The sequence below is a fragment of the Asparagus officinalis genome, chromosome 8, assembly GCF_001876935.1.
Source record: "Asparagus officinalis chromosome 8, Aspof.V1, whole genome shotgun sequence".
Taxonomy (NCBI): Eukaryota; Viridiplantae; Streptophyta; class Magnoliopsida; order Asparagales; family Asparagaceae; genus Asparagus; species Asparagus officinalis.
The window spans coordinates 117,771,838-117,791,840 of NC_033801.1; the positions used below are offsets into that span (position 1 = coordinate 117,771,838).

The window sequence follows — 20,003 nt, forward strand, 5'->3', positions numbered from 1 at the left end:
CGACATGAGAAGAGTCCTCGACATTGGCAACCTTGACGACGACGACACCACCAAACACGCCACGGCCGCCGCTGTAGGCATTCAAAAATGCTTAAATTCAAAATATGATGAGGCTCATTACTCAGCAAAGATCCACTTCCCAAACGGAACTCGCCATGTAGCGAAGCTCGTCATTAGAAACAAGGTTCGACGTTCATCTTTAGAAGAGGAGGTTCGTCAGTGAAGACAAAGCTCATCGTCAGACTTGAAGTTCGTCAAGACGAGGTCCATCTAGGGGCAATTCACTAGATTAGCTACGCAGTTGAATTCAACTATCAAAGACAAAGTTCATTAGTGAAGATGATGTTCGTCAGATGAAGTCAGTAAAGACAAACTCTCGATTACAGATGAAGAGAAGATTAATTCAGCTCCTCCTTTTTTAACGTGAGTTCTTGGTGGCGAAAGGATGTTTTCCCCGATGCTTAGTTGAGATTGCCTCCCGTTGACGATTAGAATAAGATTGCTGAAGCTTTTGACATTCGTTAGAATGCTAGAATCGAGGTTCGAATTCTAGATCTATACGTAGGAGCTTTGATCTCTGATGATTCTCGAGTTCTAAATTGTGAATTTTCTAACCTTTTTTTCTGTAGCCATCCATGGCTATTTATAGGGTTTAAGCACATAACCAACGTGCTACGATCACGGGTAGAGGGGCATAACTGCCTTCTTCAAATTAGTACACGACGTAATGTGCTCCTGAGGATTAGCCCACGTAGCTGACTAAGTCTTCGGAGCCATTGCAGCTAGATCTCACGGGGATGACGAGCCTCGTCTTTAATTGAAACGGGGTTTGTTAAGTAAGACAAGCCCGGACTGCATCTTCCGGTCCACAAGGCAACCCTTGTCTATTATGATAATGTGAGTGCGATTTACCTCTCCGGAAATCCAGTCCAACATCAACGCACTAAGCACATTGAGATGGACATCCACTTTGTTCGTGAAAAAGTGAAACGTGGAGAAGTGCGTGTCCTTCATGTTCCGTCCCTATATCAGATTGCAGACATCTTCACCAAAGGCCTTCCGCACGTACTATTTGATGATTTTCGGGATAGTCTCAGCGTCCGGCCATCTACCGCTTTGACTGCGGGGGTGTAATAGAATATATGTAATTATTCTTGTGATATTGTAAATCAGTTATATTTGGTGTATATCGTCTATATTAGGTTAGCCAAATATTAGGTTATGTAAGCCAAAGATTATCTAGATTATAGTCATAACCGTAGCATAGTACTGCTGTATATAATGCCCTTTGATCAATCAATACAATAAAGCGATTATCTTCTAATAAATAGTAATAGATAATAAGTGCATTTATTGTGTATCTGTAGAGAAATCTCCATGTGGGACACACCATAAAAAGCAATCCTATCAGAATAGCATCTGCTAGTTCCGAAAATAAAGTAAAAAAATATTACTTCAAGTTAAAATAGACCACTTAGTTCATGTATGCTTACATTTTGCCACCATTAGGCAAAGTTAACACTTTTCTAATGTAACACTTCTCTATTTTATACTCTTTTAAAGCAATTCAAAAATTATAGTTTCAAAAGATCATTAAATTCAATCGTATTACCAAACTGCCAAAATGTAAAGTAAGTTTAGAAATAATTTATTCGAATATTCTGAATACATGAGTGATTTAGAAGTGTGATGCTAAGCTTTATAGGAAAAAAAATCCTTATGCAATCATTCTGGTTCGCAGCAACCTCTACCACAGTGCATCTTCCGGAGCATACATATAAACTGGGCTTAAAGATAATACAATCGAGTTTTATTGGATCGAGCTATTTTTGGATCTATTGGTTTCAGAAGTGTCTGGTCTGTCCATCCGGGCCAGCCCAGAAAACCGGGCCTGGGCCGGGCATAACCGGAGCCCGGACCCGGGCCCGGCCTCACCGGGCCGGGCTCCGGGTAGGGCCGGTTTTTTTTTTAATTTTTAAAAATCTCTTTAAAATTTAAAGTATACATAAAAATTACAGAAAATTATAGAAAATAAAAATATAAACAATCATACTATTAATAATTTGAAATGACATAAATTACAAATATAAAAATTTATAAAAATAAAAGATGATAAAAATAACTTCTTTATTAATAATCAGTAAATCTTTTACAAGTATAAATTTATTTCGGAATTCGTCGTATCACAATAGGTTAGTACATCCCAACTACATTGGCACCTACTCACCTATATCACTATAATTTGTAACTGTTTCCAAAATAATTCATTACAAATATAAAGTTAAAAAATAAAAATTATAATTTGATGAATATTATTTAATCTTTATATCTATCTGCTAGTTCCAACTCTTCAAATTTATCTTCAATTCCAGCCATCCGATCGATTCCTTGTGTTCGCTTCTCGTATCTCCACCAATCTTGTAAGCACATCACCGTTTGTACAGTATACGGATCTAAGCATGTCCTATGGTCGTCAATCAAACGCCATGCTGTGCTGAAGGCGGATTTCGAACCTACTGTCGGAACCTTCACTGTTAGTAAGTCACCAACCATGATGGAAAATATAGGATATGAAACTGATCCATATACTCTGATCTAACATTGTAAAATATCTAAATCATTTTCTTGACATTTAACTAAAAAAGCAGATAAATATTCATCTATTTCAGAAACCTCTAACGATGATCCAAGTCCAGACCCACCAGCTAGCTCAGCTACCATTACATGCCTATCAAAAGTTACACTTTTACCTCGGCTTGAGCTCCAAGGCACCGAAGCTGCAGACTATTGTGCAGCTACACCATGTCTAGCTACGTACTCATCATATAAGGTTTGAAAATAATTTCTAATAGCTAAATGATGAGAAGTAACAGTAATGCTGGATCCATCATCTAACTCTATAACCTGTCCACCATACAATGATTGTAACAAACTTCGAAGGTCAATATCCTTCAAACATGGATCAATAAGAACCCCTAAACCAAAAATATGAGGAATATGCCTAAAATACTTATTAAATTTGCTCTCCATTTAAAAAATTATACTTCCAAAAAAAAATATGAGGAATATGCCTAAAATACTTATTAAATTTGCTCTCCATTTAAAAAATTATACTTCCAAAAGTATCATTCATACGATATTAAATTTGCTCTCCATTTAAAAAATTATACTTCCAAAAGTATCATTCATACGATATTTGTTAATTTTTTTTGAATATTTAAAAGTTTTAAAGCAGCTAAAGTAATAGTTGAATAATAACAACCAGATAATAACATAATAAAATCATAAAAAACTTGTAACATCTCATTTAAATTACATATAATTGTCCATTCATCGTCAGTTATTCCATAAGAGCTACCAGAGGTAGAACTAGAAGCAAAATAATTTATAAAATCATTTATAATTTCTTTATATTCTATAGCTACTCTTAACGTTGCATAGGTGGAATTCCACCTATGGTCAATATCTTTTGGAATTAATCTAGTCTTAATATTTTTTCTTTTACACATTTGTTTCTATCTTTTAAGTCTTTGTTCAGAAGCAGTATGTATATAAGCAACTATTCTAACATTTTTTATCATGGGTTTAATTTTAGTAAATACACTTTAAACAATTAAATTTAAAATATATCATATACATCTAATATAAAAAAAGTTCATCATGACAGGGCAATAACATGGCAATGATAGAGTTATTTTGAGAAAATCTACAACTACATTCTTATTACTTGCATTATCTAGTGAAAGAAAAAATATTCTTTGATGAATTTCTAGTTTCATAAGTTCTTCAACTATTAAATTGGCTACATTAATATCAGTATGTGACTCTTCAATTGCAATAAAAGAAACAACTTTTTTAAATATTTACTAATTTTTATCAATCCAATGTGCTGTGATACATAAATAACATGTTTGTAAAATTTTTAAATAAAAAATTGTTTTTCCTTGTTCCATTTGATAATGTTTTAAAATATCACGTTGACAGGTTTGACGAGTTTTTTTTTAAAATCGGAATAAAAATCATCTCTAAACAAATATTCAAATTCAATCTTCTACTAATTTAAAAGGAAAGTTTGTAAGAATGATAAACCTGATGACGCATTTCCTGGCTCGGGCAACGTCATAATTCCAAGTACCGAGACTATCAGAAGATGATGATTAGGAAATCATAGATTGTCGGATATCACCTTGAGGAGTTTAGCCTTTGTTGTGTTTTTCTATATGGCGTTTGAGGTGGTTGGTGCCGCTCTTATGATGAGCTTGGAATGTCCGACCGCACAATGCACGTTTAACCTTCTGGGTGAGAATCCTACTGTGTTCATCCTTGGTAACGTCTATCTTCTAAAAAAAATTCCACACATCGGATCTCGGCCTTTTAGGAGCTCTTTGTGTAGATTTGTCGCCACCGAATTCGAGATTACCACTGGTAGGACGAGTAGCTATTGTTGTAGGAGGACTCATTTCAATATCGGTAAGAGATAGATTTTTCTCTTCATAATCAGATCCAGAAGCCATTTGATGAAAGGATTAGAAAGTATAAGAGAGCATACGATTGTATAATAGTGTATTAGAGAGAAGTAGATGAGTTTTGGTGTAAGGAGAAGAAGTGAAACTCCCCTCTATATATAAAGGCAGCCTCCTACGCAAATGACAAAAAAACCCTCACCAAATAGCCGTTTTTAACCGTTTTAAGGGGCAAAACGGTCAAAACACAAAAATGACCGTTTTGGCCGGGGCAGGCTGGGTCGGTCCGGCCCGGATTTTTGCCCTTAACAGTCATCAAGGGTGACCGTTGCAGACGGATCGAGCTCTGGGTCCGGGCCTCCCGGCCCGATTTCGTTGCCCGGTCGGAACTGTTCCGGGCCGGGCTGGGTCCGGGTCAGACCCCAACGAGAGGACCCGGGTCTGGCCCGGGTTTCCGGGCCAACCCCGGGCCGGGTTCCGGGCGGGGCCCGGGCCGACGGGCTTTTTGGACATGGCTATTCTGGGTTTACGAATAAGCATGGATAAAAGTTTAGGTTATATAAAAAATTATTTACTTGTTTTGGGTAGCATAAGATCATCTACATTTGTCATCTACAATCCAACTCCACCGTCTACATTTGTTATTTGCAATCCTACTCCCAAGGACTTCACACAATGGATTTAAAGATGGTTCAGCTCCATCATCTACATTTGTTATCTACAATCCAACTCCCAAGGGCTTTACACAATGGATTTAAAGATTGTTCAGTAGAATATTTTGAGTCTAAAAAGGATGAAAAGTTAAAAATAAATGGGTGTAAATGTTTGGATTTATATAAGAAAAAAAAACACTTTCTGGAAATGGTTGTGTTTAAAAATAAATGAGTAAAACTTTAGACTTCTGGGTAAAAATTTCTAAAAGTGAGTTTAAAAGTGGATGAGTTTGAAAATAAATGGAAGTAAAATTCTTGATTTATGGATAAAAATTCTTTTTTGAAGTAGATGGATTCAAAAATAATGGGAATAAAATTTAGGTTTATATCTAAGCATTACCTTGAGAGTGATTTTGGAAGTGGGTGGATTTAAAAGTAAATGGGTGTACAAAATTGGGTTTGTAGGAAAGAAACAAAGTGGGTGGGTTCAAAAGTAAAGAAAGTAAAACTTTAGGTTTGTACGTAAAATTGTTTTTTTTTAAAAAATGTTTGTACGAACTGTGCACGTTTAATTTTGGAAGTTCCGTGGATATAAAAAAAAGTAAGTGTAAAAATTGGGTTTATAGGAAAGAAACAAAAGTGTGAGGCTATGACGGTATCGGAGTAAAACTTAGGGCTTGTGAGTAAAAAAAACATTGTGTGGACAGTGCATATGAACAGTGGAAACTCCTTCAGTGTTAACCATGAGATGCATACCAAAAATTTGAGGTTTGATGCTTGAATTGGTTACCTCATTCGTACACCCAAACAACAGATGCACTAGCTCACGCCTCAGCACAAAACTCACAAGCAATTTCTTCAGATACCAAAATTACAGCATTGTTTATGAATTCACATATATACGTAGGTTCACATGTCAGAAATTGAATCAAGAGTCCGAAAACAACACAAACTACTTCCAGTGCAGAGTTTATATGACACTAGCACCGCTCTTTCACATATCAACAGCCACGCGGTTGTACAAATGCGACGGCAGCCTAGGAACTGCAACTGCCTGCAACGGTGTATGCATGAATGTAACCATCCCCGGATTCTCTGTCATGTCGATCTCCTCTGGCGTCACTCCTTCAGACAACTCCCACTTGAAATGGTGCAACAAATGGCCCAACATCGACTCCACCAAGTTGATACCCAATTGCGCACCGGGGCAGACCCTTCGCCCTGCTCCGAAGGGCAACACGCGAAAATCGTTCCCCTTGATGTCGATATTCTCCTCCTCAAACCGCTCTGGTCGGAACTCTAACGGGTTCTTCCACACATGCGGGTCACGGGCAATGGCCCACACATTGACGTGCACAACCGATCCCTTGGGGATGTCGTACCCTCCGATCTTGATGTTGGCGGTGGCCTTGTGGGGAAGCATGAGGGGTGTGGGTGGGTGGAGGCGGAGGGCCTCCTTAACAACGCATTGGAGGTAGGGAAGGTTGGCAAAGTCGGCTTCTGTCATGATGCGGTCGACGCCAACGACGCGGTCGAGTTCTTCTTGCACCTTTTGTTGGACTCTTGGGTTCTTGACCAACTCGGCCATGGCCCATTCCACGGTGATGACTGTTGTGTCCATTCCAGCAGTTATCATATCCTGCACATTGGAAAATAGAGTGGTTAACTTACTATTATATTATTATTATGATTCTTGCTGAAACGAAGGATGTGTTGGCAACCCCTCAAAAATTTTGCCATTGGTCCTGGTTGAGTTTTATTCTAACTAGCTTAAGATCAATCAAGGGTCGGGCCGGTCTAGTCTTAAACTATTTTAAGGTTATTTCTTTGCCTAAGGAAACTTGGGCAAATATTGGCACAGTTTCTTTGCCAAACATAAATTTCCCCAAATTGGAGCAAGGATCAAACCTGGTCTGATTTTTAGTAGTTACCAAACACAATGTAGGAATCAGGAAAAAAAGAAGTTATTTCTAAAAAAAGGCTAAGAGAGTTAAGGATCTATTTCATACAGGAAAACTAAAGAATTGAAGCCTACCGTCAAAGGACCTTTCCTTTACACTAGAATGTCAAAGTTGTGTTGTCGATTGAGGTTATAATTTTATACTCTAACATACCTAAGCACCCTTTTTATGAACCAAAATATTGACTTGTGCAACATTATCATTATTCTTAAAAACATAGGTTTAGTGTAGTCGCAAGATCCTTTGATATGCTACCATAGCAACCCAGATTCATGTGAATGGGACGTTGACATGGGGCCCACCCATGTCAAGCTGCTGCCAAAGCCACGTGAAGTGATAAGAGGTCATGGGTAGCGGAATTCGCGTGAAGAACAAAGCGTGGGGGCCACAAAACGTATGAAGAGCAAAGCAAAGGCTAAAAACCAGCGGGTTTTTGAGTGCCGCGTGAAGAGATCAGCGAGCAGTTCAGCGGACTAAGAGGCCCACTCTCTAATAGTAGATCCCCCCTCCTTGCCCCGTAGATGTAGGCAATTTGTCGAACCACGTAAAACTTGTGTGATTTGCTGTTTGTGGCCATTGTAATAGTTCATTAGGTTCCCTCGACAAGTTAGTCCTAGAACTGATGAGAGGAAGAGCTGATATCCCACTTTGTTGAGATATTCGCTTCAGATTCTTGTTTTCTTGGTGAGACAGAAATTCTTATTGATCTTTCTCTCCTATTGTGCACCAGAAACTCTGCCGAAATTTTAGCTGCGCACAACAAGTGGTATCAGAGCTCGAGCTATGCTTGGGCTATTTGAAGGAGTAGATCGATTTGAAAGCTCGTCTAGGGTTTTGTTTGGTGATAAAGGTAGGATCTTTTGGTTATCTTTTCAGTCTTGGATCTATTCTTCGTTCGTTGGTGTGTTGAGAAAGATGTTGGGGAAAGAAGGTGCTTCGGGTGTCGATGGTGGTGCTTCTGACGCGAAGACCATTCAGAGTTTGAATATCCACTTTATGAAGATAGATGTGAAAAAGTTTAATGACATAAACTACTTTGGATTATGAAGATGCGAGGTTTTGGATGCGCTAAACGCGCAGAATTTGAAGGATACCTTGGAGTTAGATGGCAAGCCAGATGATATTAAAGAGAAGGTTTGGAAGAAGATGAATCAAACGACGTATGGTGTGATTAGATCTTGTTTGACTCAAGATCTAAAATATGATGTGATGAATAAGACTTCTGCGAAGAAGATTTAGGAGATTCTCGAAAGCAAGTATCTGACAAAGAGTGTTGAGAACTGCTTGTATTTAAAGAGGAGACTTTATCGTTTCTAATTAAAGAAGGAAACCTCAATTAGTGATCACATGAACACCTACACAAAGCTTCTTACGGATTTGACGAATGTGGATGTCAAGATTGAAGATGAGGACAAGGCGTTGCTATTGTTGAGTTCCTTGCCCGACGAGGAATATGAGACATTCGTTCTTACTCTGATTAATAGGAAGGCATCTCTTTCATATAGTGAGGTGACTGCTGCACTTGTGAATTATCAGCTTCGAAAGAAAGATAATGATGCTTTAATTGAGCCGATAGCAGAGGCGTTCGCCACAAGAGGGAAGGGTCCAAACCGGAAGAATTAAAAATCACAGTCTAGAATAGAACATCCTACAATTAGAAAAGATGAGTGTGTTTGGTGCAAGTAGACTGGTCATTGGAAGAAAAACTGCCCAAAGCTCGACGAATGAATGAAGAATAAGCAGAAGGGAAAAGGAAAGCAACCATTATCAGAGGCAAACATCGTTATATCGGATGATAATATTTCTGACTCTTCTATTTATTCGCTTTCTATCAGTCCTACATATAGCTATTCGGAGGAATCTGAATGGATGTTGGATAGTGATACGACCTATCATGTGTACCTAAAAGGGAATAGTTCTCCAGTTTTGAGAAACTAGATAGTGATGTGGTGTACATGGCTGATAATTGTGCATGCCAGATCTTTGGGATAAGAAGAATTCGCATCAAGATGTTTGACGGGACTGTTAGGGAATTATATGATGTGAGATATGTTTCTTCCTTGAGGAAGAACTTGATCTCGATTGGAGCTTTGGTTGGAGAGGGTCTGAATGTTCGAATTGAAGACATGGTTCTCAAGATTTTGAATGACTCTCAGATTGTGATGAAGGACGTCAGGAGGAATAACCTGTACTACTTGACTGGAGGTATAGTGACAGGTGGAGAAGTGACGACTTTTATTGATTCGACTAGACTGTGACATTTGGAGTTTGGTCATTTCAGTATTGATTCCTCGTATAAATTGAAAGAGGGTGTGAAGACCTGCAGTTTGAAGTCTAGTGAATATGTTGATGTGAGCAAGAAGACCGAGATAAAGTTTGACACCTCTATTCACCGTGCTAAGGATCGTTCTGAAGGTGTTCACGTGGTTGTTTGGGGGCCTTCCAAGGGGGAATCATTAGGAGGTAATAGATGTTTGGTTTCCTTTGTTGGTGGTTATTCTAGGCGTGTTTGGGTTGCAACCAAATCCTTATTGGAGAAAGTCCTAGTAGTATCCAACAGATTGAAGAAGTGTGTGATAAACAGAAAGGTGAAGGTACTCCATTCTGTTTTTGGTAGGAGGTACAAGATGGACCTGTTTCTGTATTGGAGCCGAGCTCACGGCATTTCGAGATACTTTGTTGGAAAGGAAATATTGGGGCAACTAGATATGGTGATAAATTTTGAGAACCGTGCCTTGTTGGAGGAGAATCGGTGTTGATTGTCAAGCAATGGTCTGCAGAAGGGTTTCTGGACTGAGGTTTCGACATATTTAGGTCATTCTATTAAAGAGTTATCAACTGCTATGATAGGAGGTAAAACTCAATAGGGTGTTTGGTCTGGTAGTGTCACTTCGGTTGAGGCTTCGATGAGGGAGTTATTTGACTCTCGACAGGTGGAGAATTTTAGACAGACCTTAGATATATCGCAGCGGGTGGAGAGTGATGCTGCTCCACATTAGGTAGAGATTACTCCACATACTCCAGATCATACTGCATCGTTTGGGATTCCAACTGAGGTGACACAGTTTGGAGATCATTTGTTTTTGGATGCAGATGATGAGTTGGATTTTGATTCGAGTGCAACTGATAGATGTAATTTGGATATGACTATTAATTCACCTCAGGTGGAGGTGTTTGAGGCCATTGGAGGTACAATCAGCCGCAGAGCTGATGATATTAGAGAAGGATTACTAATTCTTCTATTGGATTGAGGTCGTTCGCGGCCATTTGGGTGAACTACGTTCGGTTTGATTCCTTGAGCAAGAGGATACATAGGTAGTCTTTACGATGCAGCCGAGTTGGATTAGTTGATAGGGGTAAGATTGTTTGGACTCTCGTTTGGGTTCCCGACTTATTGTGGATTGAGTCCGTTGTCGTGAATTATTTCACGATGTACTGGACACAACAAGTGGGATATTTGGATGCGTTGGTGTCAGCTCAGTTTTAGAAAAACTTCACCGAGGTGAAGAATTATGAATGAGACGTTGACATGGGGCCCACCCATGTCAAGCTGTTGCCAAAGCCACGTGAAGTGATAAGAGGTCATGGGCAGCGGAATCCGCGTGAAGAACAAAGCGTGGGGGCCACAAAACGTGTGAAGAGCAAAGCAAAGGCTAAAAACTAGCGGGTTTTTGAGTGCCACGTGAAGAGATCAGCGAGGAGTTCAGCGGACTAAGAGGCCCACCCGCTTTGCTTCTTATAAATACACATCGGTTCTAGGGTTTCGCTGTGAAAGGAGAGAATAGCAGAGAGAAAAAGCGTCAGCAAGGAAAAGTACAAGTACAGAGGGAAATTGTGACTGTCTCTTAATTAGCTTCGTGCAAAGGGAAATCAGAGGAGAGAAGCGGCTGTCCTTTTGAACAGCAGATTGTTTTTCGGCTGAAGCAAGAGGAGAGAAATTGTGAGAGAGTTTGTTTGAGGCTGAAGCAAGAGGAGAGAAATTGTGAGAGAGTTTGTTTGAGGGGTTTATTTGTGAGATCTTGTGTGGTTGTAAACCCTATTTGTATTCTCTCTCTCTCGAGTTTGTTTGAGGGGTTTATTTGTGAGATCTTGTGTGGTTGTAAACCCTATTTGTATTCTCTCTCTCTCTCTAATAGTAGATCCCCCCTCCTTGCCCCGTGGATGTAGAAAATTTGCCTAACCACGTAAAACTTGTGTGATTTGCTGTTTGTGGCCATTGTAATAGTTCATTAGGTTCCCTCGACAAGTCAGTCCTAGAACTGATGAGAGGAAGAGCTGATATCCCATTTTGTTGAGATATTCGCTTCAAATTCTTGTTTTCTTTGTGAGACAAAAATTCTTATTGATCTTTCTCTCCTATTGTGCATCAGAAACTCTGCCGAAATTTCAGCTGCGCACAACAATTCAAATCTCATGGTCAACAAATTTCTAAAGTGGATTTCAGAAAAAAGATATTGCTCCATAAGCCCAGGCTTCAATCTATGAAAGGGGCATTTGAGTATACAATTCTCTCTCAACCCTCACAACCTCAGAGTTTTGGTCCACGCAGTGGCAGGGTCACAAGTGATAAATTTGTAATCGTTAGCTTTCAGCAATCCATAATTGTAAAATAGTCCCTCAGAAACATTTTTATGTATTCGTTTTAAGAACTTGTATGATATCATGAAGAAGAGCTAGAATAATGTTTCTTCGTCAATCCCTAATAATTTATCAAGTTGTTGACTCTCTGATTAAATGGTTTTCAAAATAACTATATAGTCTTTTCTTGAAGTAGCAGAAAGTGAAAATTTATAAAATTTCACCCCCATTTGGGAACCATTAGGTGGATTAACAGATCGTAAAATAAGAGATATATATCTCCAAGGAAGTCAAATCAGTTGCAAAATGGCACAAAAAATGTTACAAGTAATAAGAAGAAAATTTTGGGTGCAAGAGGATTCTTGGCATAATGGGAATGCAGTATTGCTAGATACAGTTACCATGTACGTCAGGAATATGGCATATATGAAGTCATTATGTCTGAATACGTATGTGTATAAAAACCTACTTATTTTCAGGTCATTAAATCTTTTAATCAAAGGAGAATAACTGCAAACAGAAGAGCTTCCTTATTTACGAGCAGGAGGAAATATGCTTACCCAAAGTAGTCCAATAATGGAATCTTCACTAAGATCATACTTTTCCTGAAGAGTTAACAATGCATCAACAAAGTGTTGTCTCGCGCCACTCTCCTTGCGAGCACGCGTGTGCTCATCCATAATGGCTCTAGTGAGACGATCCCTGCGAGCACCATGCTTGGCGAAGGCCTCTTCATCCAAAGGGAACATCCATCTCAGCCATGACACATACTCTCCGAGTGAGAGTGATGCACCAAATTTCAAGCCATTGGCCACAATGCCCTTGAATTCCAAGCCTTGTTCATCCATCACACCTTCTTCATTCACAAAGCGCTTTCCAAATGCAAGCCTTGTAATGTTGTTAAAGGCCACACTTGACAGGTGATTTCTCACCACCAAACTCTTCCCAATTTTATCTGTCAATTTGAAAAATATACATATAAATGAAGGAAATTATTAGATAAAGTGATCCTCCAATGAAGGATTTAGGCATCAGGAAAGATTCGAAAGAAAATAACTGAAGTAAAAAAAACAAGACAAGCCTAATTTTCTCCTACTGTTCAGTGACAATAAAGAGAATAAAACCATGATAAGAATTCTTCTATAACTTTTCTTTGTCCAATTGAATCTTTATCCAAACTAAAATTGTGAAAATAAGAAACAAAATATTGTGATATGTTTCACTTCTTTTCTCTTTCTTCACATTTTATGCAACCGAAAACAGCCCAAAAAAAGCTGAGAAAAACATAGGGGGCTTGACTGAGCATAAATGGCCATGTGAGCTAAGCAAGTTGATCTTGATGATTGTTCCAAGTAAATACACACAGTTAGTCGTATGCAAAAAATTGCAGCAGTTCCATAATATTAATGTTTCTAGAGTAAAGTTTCTATGATTCACAGTTATATTGGTGTCTATGTTGCACAAAACGCAGTGAATCACTTAGAAAAATAGGATTTTGAAAAAAGGATAATATTAAGACCTACTTTTGTTCAATGGAAAATCGTTTTAAAAATTATATCATTTCAAGGGTGTTTTGTGTCTCTGAAGTTTCCTTATCTATCTTTATATTTCACTTTTACGATTTCTGTTTCATGTTTACCATCTTATTTCATCGGTCTTTTTGTTTTCATAGGATTCTTTGTTAGCTTGTCTATTGAGAAATTTCTCTTAATAACTTTTCTGGTGGATAGAGTTATTTACCAAAGTTCTGCTAGGGTTCTTCTGTGCTAAATCGAGATTTAGCTAGTGCTGTCACTCCCAATTTGCAATAAAAAACATAGCTCATAGCACAAATTGGAAAGATATTTTACCAATACATTGCTGGTATCACTGTGAAATTTTTGAATTTCTCCCAAAATGCATTTACTTTTCTCTATTGTAGCACGGAAGTATTTTGCATCTACTAGGCCAAGGTTACGTTGAATTACTACAGCAGGAGGGAAATCCATGACTTAAAAGTTGGCCAGGGTAAAAATTGACTCCTAAAAGTTGACCAGGTTAAAAATTAACTCCTAAAAGTTAGATGAAGCTTGAACAACAAAGAAATTGACGGTCACAAAACTCTGATTTCATGTGCAGTGTCAACTTTAGCTACTACAAAATTGTCACGGAACAATCAAAGAGATTTATGGAATTAGCTCAAACAGAAGAACTGATTGCTAATGTTGAAAAGAATATTTATCTTCCACTGAGCCATAAGTGAACAAAATTGAATCACCAATCATCACTAACTCTCACCCATACAAGAACTACCTGAACTTATCTCTGGTTCAGAAGAGTGTTAAAAAGACAAGCATTTCTTATCAACCAAATTAGGTGTCTGAACTTACACAGTAGCATCAAGTAATAGTCCTCATATGTTTCAGATAACTATGTTGGTCTGTGCAATGGAGGAAGTTAGTACTATTTTTTGTCCCCTTGTTCAGTCATCACCATTTGCCTATGCCACAGAAAAGGAAAAAAAAAGAAATAAAGGAAAAAAGAATCTCTTCAGCTTCAAGATTATACTATGTTAAGTTGCCATTAAGTAAGGTTCTCTTTAAACTTTCTTTTCAGTAAGTGTTAGGTGAGCTTGAAAATAACAAGGTTGTACAAATTATTTGTCCGGGTCAAAGCATCAAGTGGACATTAAAATGAAATGCCGAAGAATTAAAATGCTCAAATTCAGCCTAATTGTATTAAATAGATTGTTAGTTTGGTACATTATACCATTACTAAATTTAGTTCTCATAACTACCACTTAAAAAGTACCCGAATGCAACATCGACATGATTTTGAAATATATAGATAACTAAAAAAGAGCAACCTTTTGATAATTTGCAAAATTATAATAATATCTATATATGCATTCATGTTGGTTGAAAAGTAGTCGATCAACAATTACCTTTCATCAATATTCTGTGATTATATGATTTACATGGAAGCATCCAATATGGAAAAAGTTTACTCAATATGCTATGATCTTGCCTAATTTCTTTTTTATGTCAAGTTAAAGTTTCATTTTTAAATACGGAAATCCATAACTTAAAAAGAGGAAAACCTAACAAATGTAGTAATAATACCTTAAGTTGGATGAATGCACCTATTTAAGTCCTAAAAGTTAGATGATGTTCTAACAACACAAAAGAATTGACAGTGACATAACTCCAATATTCATATGCAAAATGAATTTTAGCTCATTAGTAGTACAATGCTGAAAACCTCATGGAACGACCAAAGAAGTCTAAAATAAAACATATACATGTAACATCATGTGTCATAGTTTGCAAATGCATGCCCGTACACACAAAAACACACCAAAATAAGCCAGTCACACTTAAGCTATTTTGACACAAAAATACAGTTCTAAAAATCAGAGTTCTTTAAACTCCATAACTTTCCGCATTTTTGGTTTTCTATTTGTTAGATGGAATGTTGGAAGTCAGGCACACTTTTCACTTTTTATCTACAAATTCCCGTGAGAGGAAAGGAATTCTGACACAGGATTTTGGTTTTGTGGAAGCAAAATTCAACAACACAATGAACTTTCCTCGGTTTCATTGATAGCAGAAGAGTACGCTAGCTAGCAAGCGTTTTGTTTTCAGGCTCCGCTAGTTATCCCGTGCGCCCCACCCCTATGGACACTCTTGCCTACGCTTGCTGCTCGCTTAGTGTAGAAATTTTACACTAGAATTAGGCACTGACAAAACAAACATACCCTAAGATAACCTGATACTTTTGGCAGTTTGTCAGACAACAAATAATCGGGTACATGAAATGTGTTCATGTTACTTTGGAGTTTGTTGCAAACCTGACTATTAGTTGTGTAAAGTTTGAAATAAATTTTTCATTTTTCTTCGACTTAACTATTAGTGAGCAAAATTGAATTTGCAAGCTTCATTCTGAGCCTCTCACCAAAAATTCAAACCTGAACTTATCTCTGATTTGTGAAAATGTTAAAAAAGTCGCATTCTGAGGCACTTAGCTTGAGAAGGCCATCATCTATGGTCCCCTCACAATTATTGTGTGGCTTGAAAAGATACAATCAAAATTCCACTCTTCTTTTAGGGGCTGTTTGGTTGTATGTTTTTACCATGTAAAAGGATGGAAAGTGTTTTAAATGGGTCTCAATGTCAGCTTTCATCATTTTCATTTGTTTGTTTGTAGTTGTGAAAATAGTATAAAGTAATTTCATATGCTGATGTGGCTTGTAAAGTGATTTCATAAAAAAAAAAACATGATTTTAGGAGAAAGCTGACATTGAAGTCAGGAAAAAATAATTAAAAATATTTCCAACCAATATGATCATTTGAGTAGGAACCACTTTTTACACTTTTCAAATAAACAATTAAAGTTATATTTACCAATCAAACAAGCAATTTATGATTCTAATGGAATCAAAAACAAAGAAAGAAAAGTATAAAAGTGAAATCGATGAGGTGGACAACAACTTTCCAAGTTGTGTCATAAATACACAACTTTACCAACAACAACCAAACAACCCCTAAGCTGCCGAGGCCCGAGTAGGATAAGGTCAAAGTTGAGAAGTTTCTAGCGGGGCTCACGGAATACACTACTTTATGGGGGCGGTTTGGTTGAGTGGTTTTATAAAAAACTTGGGAAAATTGTGTCGGGGCCCCAAAGGCAGAAACTTTATGTGCTGTAGCCTCTTTAACTTTCCCCCGTGTAGTTCTACCCCTTAAAATGTGATATTTTATGCTGCAGCTTTTTTTAGCAATTATTATATACCAACTAAGCTAAAATCTCCAAAATATCCTTATTCCCTCTCCTCAATCTCTCAAACCCAGCGCTCTCTATCTTCTCTCTCTCTCTCTCTCTAAAACCAAGGGCTTTCTCAAGCTCGTCGCTCTGGCTCTCGCCTTCCTCGTCGTCGCCGCCTCTGCCCAGACCCCTAAGCCTCCTCTCGAGTTCGTCGCTGCCTCCCCTCCTCTCCTCCTCCCGACCTCCGCCCAGACCCCTAAGCCTCCCGACCTCGAGTTCTGTTGGGATTCCTTGTAAGGGGCTGTTTGGTTGTATGTTTTTACCATGTAAAAGGATAGAAAGTATAAAAAAGTAGGTCCCAATGTCAGCTTTCATCACTTTAGATTTTTTGTTTGTAGTTATGAAAATAGTGTAAAGTGATTTCATATGCTGATGTGACTTGTAAAGTGATTTCATGAAAAAAAAGATATGATTTTAGGAGAAAGCTGACATTGAAGTCAGGAAAAAATAATAAAAAATAATTCCAACCAATATGATCATTTGAGTATGGACAACTTTTTACACTTTCCAAACAAACAATTAAAGTATATTTGCAAACCAAACAAGCAATTATGATTCCAATGGAATAAAAAACAAACAAAGAAAATTATAAAAGTGAAATTGATGAGGTGGACAAAAACTTTCCAAGTTGTGTCATAAATACACAAATTTACCAACAACAACCAAACAGCCCCTTATTCCCCCTGTCCAAATTCCAATCATCATCTTTGGTCTATTCACAAAGTGGTGTTAGCTTTTTGAAAGGTCAACCTACTCAACTACACAAATATGATTCCTTCAGCTTCAATCTTACTCAATGTTGAAGTTGGTGTTAGGTATTAGGTAAGGTTTCCTTTCAATTTTGTTTTAGGTAAACGTTAGGTGAGGCTCGAAAACAGCAAGGTTGTCCAAATCATTAATGTTGAATTAAAGGATCTAAGAATTAAAATGCTCAAATTTAGCTTTAAACTCCCTCGGGTTGGGTGGTTCCATCCACAGTCATTGCCAAAAAAAAATTAATTTGTGCTCAAGTAGACCAGTACTAGTTTTTCCCCGCAATTTGTAGATTAAAATATTATCACCTTGTTTAATCAAATAATGTTATATGCTTACAACGGAAAGTCTTGCTACGTAAATTGCCAAAAAGAGCCCTGCTACGGGGACCTAAAATATGGGACCAAGGGGTGGGACTAGTGATGTGCCCCTCCCCTATTGGATAATGAGTTGGCACTGAGTTGACATGACCAACTCATTATCCAATAGGGGAGGGACACATCACCTGTCCCATCCATTGGTCCCATATTTTGGGTCCTTGGAGCATTAATCCCCTTATAAAGGACCCTCTAAGATCTCTACATGCGTGACGCTACAAATTTTAAATCAGTACAATTATTATATAAGTATATAATGCGAGTCCAATCAATATCAGTGCAAAATATGAATTATCATATCAGTACGGTCATTCTTTATCAAAATGCTATCAGCAACTTTAGGAGAACAATCTATCAATCAAATCACTAATAGATCTATGGGATATATCTGGGGGGTAAAACATTTATTCCAAAAAAAATTACCTGGTCGGGTGCAATCCTTAAATATAGACTGAACCATAGCAGTGACCTCATCCTCCCTGATCGGCCTCAAAGCCTCAAGCCTCTTAGGCGAAAATAGCTCCAAATTACACACTTTCCTCACTTTCACATAATGAGGCCCATAATCCGCCCAAATGAGATCCTGTCCATTCCTACTGAACCGGGCCGAGGCCCTGTTCCTGGGTCGGTCAGCTAAGGCCTGGTCCTTCTCCTTGAGCACCTCTCTGGCCAAATCAGAGCTGGACACGACGACGTTCAGAGTCGTGCCGAACCAAACCGACATAATTGGGCCGTAACTTTCGGCCCATTCAGCGAAGCATCGGAACCTGACGGGCTTTATCTGGTAGAGGTTTCCAACAACGGGCCAAGGCCTCGGGCCGGGTGGTAATCTTACACTCAAGCGTTTGAAGATGTAGAGAGAGGTTAGGAGAGCTAAGGTGGCTACGCAAATCGAGAGAGGAGAGGGATCCATTGAGGAGAGAGAAAAGTGAGGAGGGAGACGGGGAGGGGGTGGGTTATATATAAGGAGTCAACAAAGGGTGGTGGAGGAGTAGGTGAGGGTAAAATTGGAAGTGTGGATGGGGTTTCTAAAATTGTTTTCTTGATTAATCAAGTGGTCACGAATGCTGAGTATACGTGGGACTTTATGTTAGGTGGAATCAAGAGAAAAAGTGTTTTGTGGACATAGGGCTGGGACTCCGAGTTGAGACCCATGACATGACATGGATTGTTTCTTTCCAAACACATCAATTTTAGGGTGAATCCGTCGTGTTTTGACCCTTCGTTGAGCCGTGCAAAAAGTTCTATTCATTCGAAAGTGGATGAAGGGTCAAAACACGATGGGTTCACCCCAAAATTTGTATGTTTGGGTTTAAGAACGTGTAGATCAAGTTTAACGGATCGGATCACTAAAAAAATTTAGAAAATGATGTGATTTTAGACCACGTCCTTAGGTGGGAATCTAAGGTGTCACCTTAGGAAAACATTTCCATATATGGGTCATGTGAATCTGCGGTGACTCCGTAGGCTGTCATCTGAGGATGCGCGATCTGGGCCGTTTATTCAAAACCCCGTCAAGACGAGATCTGAGCCCTTCGTGAAAATCCCATCCCCCCAAAAATCCCACCCCTCTCTCATCTCTCCCCGCCCAGATCGCGCCATCACCTCCCGCCTCCTCCTTCCCAGCGCCGGAAATCGCGCCGGAGCTCGCCGCCCCCGATAGCGTCGCCGCCGATCAAGATCGCGCATTCGGTCGCCATCACCGACCTCCTCCCCTCACCACACCGCCGAAAGCGCCGGCGCCCAAGCTCGGCCTGTGTCTCGACGTCCCGATCAGCGTCGCGCGTCCCCTGTCCTTGCCCTAGCCATCACCTCCCTCCTCTCTCCAGCGCCCGAGATCACCGCAGGCTGAGCGTCGGCCGGGTCATCGCCGTCTACTCGTCCTCGCCATCGAGCTTCACCCCTCGTCATCAGCCACGCCTCCGACGGCATTCGAGCTCAGCCCTCAGGTTCATCGGCCGCCTCCGGAGATCGATCAAGCCTCGACGTCATCCTCTCCATCACCTCCCCCCTCCTCTCCACCCACGAAATCGCGGCAGCTTCGCTTCGTCCCGCTCAGTGTTGCCACCCCGGTCATCGCACTATGCGCCGCTGTCGAGCTCGCCTCCACCGAGTAAGGCATCAGGTCTACAATTTAACGTGTTAGTTCTAACTGAAGATGCATGTTAGCTAGCTGAAATTAATCGTGTTAGTTTTAAACTGAAATGCATGTTAATGCTACCGGAATGCATGTTAGCTCTAATAGAGATGATGTTAGTTCTTTACGACGGCTATGTTAGTTCTAGTTTGGCGTTCCTGTAGATTAGTGGATCTGTCATGATGGTTCTATCTTCCCTCATGCCTATTCCTTGGATCTTGATCTATTTCTTCCATTTTAATTTCAGCTCATGACATTACTTGTTTGCAGCACTCACTTTT

At 39.1% G+C, this 20,003-nt stretch overlaps 1 protein-coding gene across 1 annotated transcript; it reads right to left on the bottom strand.

The window, feature by feature from the left end:
* Positions 5,980-18,522, bottom strand: LOC109819911 (cytochrome P450 98A2). The gene is made up of 3 exons (XM_020385882.1): positions 18,009-18,522; positions 12,216-12,610; positions 5,980-6,755 (listed from the first exon to the last, which is right to left on the bottom strand). Exons 1-3 carry the CDS (start codon positions 18,496-18,498, stop codon positions 6,111-6,113), a joined length of 1,530 nt encoding a protein of 509 aa, XP_020241471.1. The 5' UTR covers positions 18,499-18,522; the 3' UTR covers positions 5,980-6,110.